The sequence below is a fragment of the Protopterus annectens genome, chromosome 7.part0, assembly GCF_019279795.1.
Source record: "Protopterus annectens isolate FY-2018-M chromosome 7.part0, PAN1.0, whole genome shotgun sequence".
Classification (NCBI taxonomy): domain Eukaryota; kingdom Metazoa; phylum Chordata; order Ceratodontiformes; family Protopteridae; genus Protopterus; species Protopterus annectens.
The window spans coordinates 351,199,495-351,206,725 of record NC_056739.1 but is presented as its reverse complement, the minus strand read 5'-3'; the positions used below and the strand labels follow the sequence as shown (position 1 = coordinate 351,206,725).

General features: G+C 39.1%; 1 protein-coding gene across 2 annotated transcripts in view; it reads right to left on the bottom strand.

Annotated features, from left to right (window-relative positions):
• MED20 (mediator complex subunit 20) overlaps window positions 1–7,231 on the bottom strand; it is a 97,114-nt gene that overhangs the window by 71,583 nt on the left and 18,300 nt on the right. Inside the window, exon 2 of one of the 2 annotated variants that reach the window (XM_044076921.1) lies at window positions 2,347–2,504. The exons of the other annotated variant lie outside the window; for it this stretch is intronic. Within the exon in view, the coding sequence (XP_043932856.1) occupies window positions 2,347–2,504 (158 nt within the window). The remainder of the gene's footprint in view (window positions 1–2,346; window positions 2,505–7,231) is intronic. 2 annotated transcript variants of the gene reach the window in all.

The window sequence follows — 7,231 nt, the reverse complement described above, 5'->3', positions numbered from 1 at the left end:
TTGAAAAAATTTTGAAATAGAAAAATGTGTTTGTCAAACAAAAACATATGCTTGGCTATGGCACTATGTGTTTCTGATCTGGCAAAGCAGTATAGGTGGTCCCTGATCCACTCAGAGGGATCCATTTTCCCGACATAGAAGGCAAAGCATGTTTGACAGCATGCTACATAGACCAAGTTCCTGGTATTACAATCTGAGATACACCTAATGTCCCACAACCTACCATCATTGGGATTCCTGAAAAACCTAGATGTATCTATATGTGAACACATTGTTTGCAGGACCGACACATCTTGGTACCATAGTCTTGGGGATGAGATGTTCACGTCATTAATCCTATGCAAGTTAGAAAACAAATGTTGTTTAAGATCCTTTATGTTGTTAAACACATAGCGTGGGCAGTTCCCTACAACATTGTGTGTGTCAATATCAACAGTGAGTATACTCCAATTGTCCAGAATCACCTTCTGGACTAAGGGAATATTCTTAGCATAGGGTAAAATCAAAGGTAGTTGTGAATGCCGTTCAGTGGTCTCAGAAAGTTGGCATGGTCTATGATTGGAGAAATACGGTCTGCCTCTACCTGACCTAAGTCTACTGACATCTGCACAAACAGAATCTAACTCAACATGACAATAACCCCTATTCAAGAATGTTCCTTTCAAGTTTGTCGATTCGCACCGAAATGAATCATCTTCAGAACAAAGACGAGACATCCTAAGGGCCTGGCCCTTGACAATTTTCTTAAAAGTCCTAGGATGGTGCATGCTATCTGCAGGCAAAAAATTATGCTTTATAGCATGGTTTCCTAAATACCTTTGTCTTAAAAGTATCATTATCCATATAAATGGTAACATCCAAATAATTGATCTTCTCAGCTGAATAATCCATAGTGAACTTAAGAAACCCTTGTAAGGAATTTAAATGTTGAAAAAACATGTTCAAAGAGGCACTAGTGCCATGCCAAAGGAGGAAGAGGTAATCAACAAAGCGTCTGAAGAACACAATGTTAGAACAGGTCAACATGACCTTCTCCCATGCCACCATAACAAGGTTCTCCGCTAAAGCGCTCACGTTTCTGAATAAACTCTGTTCTATGTTAATTGGAGTTGGAGTTGCATCCTTTCTTCTTTATAACTGGATCTGTTGGATTTTTTGGACTTTGAATTTGTTTTAAGCCGTACCTTCTGTATACATATACATATACATATACACACACACAAATACATATAAAGGCAGACATGTTGAGGGGAGGGAGAGGCTTGTGACTAGCAAGGTTAAGTGATGGAAAAGGTCTTAGCAGAAAAAAAAAAGGTGGTGGTAGTGGGCAGAATGGAAGGGGAAGTATTGTCTTGGAGGAGGAGGCAGACCTCCGCAGATCAAGCTAATAGGAAAGCATCTCTTCATCAAGCAATTATATAGCTGAGCATAAAAAACAGATGCACAGTGGACTGTCCTTGCCTACCTCATTGCTGTGGGAATGGCCATTTCCGTAGCAGATAACCCCCCCCACCTTACAACAGAGGTGTCCCATTATTTCCTTTCCCATGACTATATGGTCACTGGTGAGGGAGAAAGCTGGTCAGCAGAGAGGCCATCATCCAGGCAGATCCTAATGATGGCTTAATGTGTACACCACTGAGTCATGAGTGTTTGCATGTATGCTCAGATTCCATCATGTGTGTGCAATACTTTGCACACCCTGTCAGAGCCAAGTGCATGTTAAAAACCATATACTGTGTTTTTGCACCTAGACTCCACCAGGTGTCAGTACTGCCACAGACCAACTCACTCCTCTGTTCCCTGCACTATTGGCCACTTAATTCTACCCTTCCAAAATGGCTATTCCAAACACAGGGTTACTAGCTGGATTTTTGGTTCATAAGGGTTGAGTTCAGGGCTTTATCATTCTGCATCCTTAAGTTACCTATTGTTCCAAGGATTTTTTTTAATTGCGATTTTATATCAAGTATCTAACAGACGCAAGTGCTTCGAAGCTGGTACCTTTCACCTTGGTATTTGTTATACAGCATGCAGCAGTAACCAAGTAGTCATCTTAAGTCAGGAGTCCTCCAACCTGGACTCCCAGCAAAGATAGCATCTCTCAATGTGGATATGCCAGCTTGGACCAGTTCTCACATGCAAGACAGAGCATCACAGCTACCAAACAGATTTCCTTATAAACAAACGTATTATGTTGCCTATATACACAGACTTCACTTAGTGAAGGTGTAGATAAGAACAAGAGGAAAATCTAATCAGCAAGATTATCAGGAGGTGGTGAGGAGACAAGGAGGTAGCAGAACACCCAAGTAAATGGCAGTAAGTACACACTGAACTTCTGACCTTGGTTTCCCATTCCTGCTGCAGTTGCAGTGTGGTATGTCTCACAGTCTACAGAAAAGGTTCCCTGCTTCACTGCTCCCAGCTGTTCCAGCTGCTTTCCCAAAATGTCAACTGTCTGTTGGATGTTCTTCCCTTCCATGACTGGCATCTGGGAAACACTATTAAAAAATAAAACACACAAAGCGATAAGCTGTAGCCTGTTCTGTGCACACTATCTGCCCTTTAAATCTTGCATACTGTGACTTACCTGCTATACAGGTCAGAAACAAAAATGATGCATTATATGCATGATCCTAAAAACAAAAGTCTAGTGTTTTGTGACAGTCTACTCTTAAAATAAGCATTTCATATCTGCTTCTTAAGGATAGCGCACTAATTTTGTTTAAAATAAATGGTTCAAAGTCCAAAGATAGGGCTAACAGACTCAAGAGTCTCAAGTAGTCCTAAATTTATTACACACACAGCACATTCCCTTTCCCCAGATAGTATTTCCCCTCCCTGGGAGAATAATCCCATACTTTGGCATATTAAAGCACAGCTTCCCCCCCTTTGTGTCATTTCTAGTCAGCTTTCTCAGCACACACCATGTCGGGGCAGAATGAAATCTTATATTTCCTTTACAGATTTGTCTTCCTTGATTTTATATCATCTTGTCCATCACATCAGAAAGTATTTATACCAAGGAAAAATAAATATCAGGATACCTGTAGCTCCTTTTTTTTACTTCACATCCATTAAGATCATGGGGCTAATCCATCTCAAATTCACTACTATGACTGTGCTGTCAATCATAGAGAACTGCATCTTTCCCTTCCTTGGGAATGGAAAATTAAGCCATTTATATTATGAAAATAAACTTGATAACCACCAACAGCAAAGCAACACCACCAATTAGCTGAGCTTTGCAAATCAGGAATACATTATACTGTTAAGTACATACTGTAGAAAAGTGCATTTTATTTTCAGTTGCTGCATACAGTGGACACTGAAATAAAAGTAACCAGCCTTTTCTTAAAATCAGGCACCAAGCTTGCTCCCCAACTTTGCTTCGAAGTCTGATCTACAATGGCTATACATAAACACTTAGTTCCCAGTCTAGTGGCTGCATTGCCAACACGCAGAAGTAAGTTATTAGATGCATTTAGACTGACTACTGGATAATAGCTGAAAATAATCACCCACAGTGTTGCAATGCAAATATTTAACTCTTCCTTTATTTTACTTAATTCACTTCTTACAGTGGAGACTTGGTATATGTCAAATACATTGCTTTTTTTTATTAATGGACCACTGTGTGTCTCTGTGCTTATTTCCTCCTTTCTGAAATGTTTTTCTTCCCTGTCTTTTGAATATAACAATGTTAATTTGACCAATCCTACAGTACATTATTATTTCCAATGTTTCTGTTATCGCCCAATTCTACAACTCTGGTACTGTGAGCCATTTTAAAGAAAATAATACTCATGCAGAGCTGGGTGCAGGAACGGCTCTGTGATAACACTTCATTATTTTCCACTTTTCCCTGTTTCTGCCCAAGGATCGCCCACAAACCACCATCCTTCAGTCCTTTCTGCCAGAAAATGCCCCATCAATTACCTATGCAGCAGGTTGGGCTTCAACAGCCAATAAAAAGGCAATGCTATGCATCTTTGGGAACTATTCCATTCAGCTTTGTTGCAGGACGCATCTATTTTTTGAGGGAGCACTAACCTGTTTTCGTGAGGAGCTACTGTTGTGCTACAAAGTCAAAGGCTTCTTCTCTTTTTTCAGGTATGTTCGCCTTAACTGTCCTATTGTGCAAAATACTGATGCACTCACTTGTATAGTGTTGTAGTGAAGGCAGAGGAACTTAAGTAGCAATCATAGTCTCTTACTAAGCTGCAATAGCTTGCAGATCAAAGTATGGGATGTTTCTTGGACACATCACACACGTTCCTTCTTTTTATCTTGTTTTCGTCTTTATCAGGTTGAAAGCTTTTTCACATTGTTTTGATTAGGTGGCATAGAAGGAAAAACCCTTACATCCTGTTGTACAATTATGGGAAGCTAACGTCTGAGAAATAGAACAGTTGAAGGATCGTGACATTTTTATTTGCAGTTTGCTTTCCTTTCGCTTTAACCCAACTTTATAGCATGTATTAATCACAGTTGAGGGTGATGTGACTGAAGTTTAAAATGTCCTTTTACTATAACTGCTTAAGTGTTACTTGTGTCCATTTTGAAGCCTGCTGCATCTCAGAAAATTAGGGATTTTCGGCATGCATATGTGAGGTGTTTGGACTTTAAGCGATTTCATCTTTAGAAATGGCTGTTTTAGCGCGAGTTAAAATGTACTGCTTCCATCAGAAGTACTGTACCAGCTTTTAATTGCGTGGCTGGTGATGATCATCACTCTAGTGCTCTTGACCAGGTCATCATGATTTTCTATGTGAGAGACTGTATTCTGGTTTTCTGTAATGGCTACTTTGTACTGGATGTAAGTTTTCCATGTAATTTAGAATAAATATTGGCTTCACCTGTTGCTGTCTGTTAAACTTGTGGTTTTGCTACATGTTCCACTTTAGTATTTGGCAAATACAGGAGACCTATTATTCTTATTCCAAGCTGGATTTGAAAAAGTTCCAGTGCATGGGCCTAATGGTTTAAACTCTTAACAGGCAGCTGCTACTGTTTCTGTTTTATTAACAGAACCTTGCAGTTGAACTAGAACATGTAAAAGAAGTACTGTTTCACAGTATATGCTTTCTAGTTTTATTAAGTCTTTTGGGTTTCTAATACCATGATGGGATTGGACCCCATTCCTAGGTCCAAGTACGATTAGACTTTGTGAAATTAGTACTGTCGTAGTCTTGATGGTAACCAAAAGTGCTCTTTTACACACCTGTAGTGTTCCCAGAATTGCCTCCTTTTGTAAATCATATGGAATTACATGCGTTGGTGGCATACCAAAATATGGCTAAAAGTTATTTAAATATCCAAGTATGGCTGTAACTTTAATCAGGTCAGATGACAGTATATTTTTTTATTTATTTACTATGTGTAAAGTTGTTCAAAGGATCATATTTTTATAAATTAATACCAGGGAATTCTCTTTGTGGGCCATTCTAAACCCAGCCAATTATCCCATGTGAGAATCAAACCCTGTACCTATAAGGGGACACCTTAACCACTTTGCCAACCTCCCACCCTTGTAGACATATTTATACTCTTTAAAGGGCCACTCTGTTTACACCTGTAGTGTGCCTTCTTTTGTAATTCATATAGAATTACATGTGTTGGTGGCATACCAAAATATGGCAAAAATTTTTTATTTAAATATCAAAGTATGGCTGTAAAGTTAATCACATTTGTCCTGATTTTTTTTTTTACCGTCTCACTGTAGGTAAGACACTGTAATCATTGGGTATAGCAGCTTCATTTGTCAGTGCTGCTATATCTGGGTTTCTTGCAACTGCTTTTGAACAGTTAGTAATGAGTAATTCTATGTGATGTAAACTTTAATCTCTGTAATGCTTTGTATTTCATCTGGTCCAAGTCTGCAAATAGTTTTTTGGGCTCCATGCTGTACTCTTGACTACAGAACAACTAAAATACAATACATTCCATTGAAGTATCATTTTTTAAGGTAGCTGTATAAGAATGTAATGTGTATTTTCATTTGGAGAAGAGGAAATTGTCACCAGTGAGATGGTACTCCAAATGACACTTTCATCCTTTTTTCATTTAATTTCTTTCTTCTAGTACTTGACTAATGTAGGCTTCTGTTCATTGTTACAGCTGTTCTACATCTGGGTGTGTAATGTAACTTGGTAATAGTATTTGTTTATGGGGAGGCAGTTTCCGTTCATTAATAGTAATAAGTGCTAAGACCCTGGTGAGAGCCGTCTCCCAGTACCAGTTTTTTTTTAATTCAGGATAGGTGTGTTTTGCATGCGATTTGTACACTTGTTGTAGATTACTGCTTTGGAAGATGGTCTTTATACAGTTTTTCATTTTTCAGTATGTAGCTCTTAGTTTACTTGATAAACTTAGATAGCCATCAGTTCTAAAGATGGGCTTGACCTGCAGGGTGAAGAATTTGATCTCTTGCAGTAATAACATGCCAGTCTACAAATTTAAATGTTGAACATTTTATTTTGCCTTAAGTGTTTTGTGTTTTCTTGTTTCTGATATGAGCTAGTTGGCTGTTTACCCTTTGCTTTTCAGATGACTATTAGAAGTTGGAGTGTGTGTTTTTCCTTTGGTGGTGTACAACAATTAATTGCAGTGGCTGCTTCTATGCATCAGAAATTGACCAAGAATGTATCCCTTACAAGGCAGTGTGTAATGCTGAGTAGCTGTACTTTGCATGTTGGCATTTATAGTCTGTATGCATTGTGTAGCATGTTAATCAGGGCTAGAGTGATGTAATTTTCAACCTTGTGGCAGTAGGTTTAGTGACCTTTTTTGTCAGCTGTTTTTGTACTTTTACTACTGTTACTTCTCATCCTTGAAATGCCTGTTAGCAAAGAGTTTTTCCCCTTTCTGGGAAGCATTTCTGTAATAAAATATTTATCTCAACATTTTGTGTAGGTCTTAGTTTATAAGTTCCATGATGATACATTCCATGTCCGTGCAGACCAGGCTCGTTAGGCTAATGGGGCAGTAGGTCCCGGGGTCTGTGGTGGCTCCGCCTTTGTGGAGTGGGATAACGGTCACTGTGCACTATTCAGTGAGCACAAAGCCTGAAGTGAGGCTATGATTGAACATGGCGCTTAGGTGGGGTGCCATTTCATTCTGCAATCCGTGCAGAACGCAGCCTGGGATGTTGTCAGGGGTCCCATGGATGCTGTGTTCTTGGCTTTGGAGAGTGTAGTTTTTACCTGTGCATCCGTGATTACAGGAA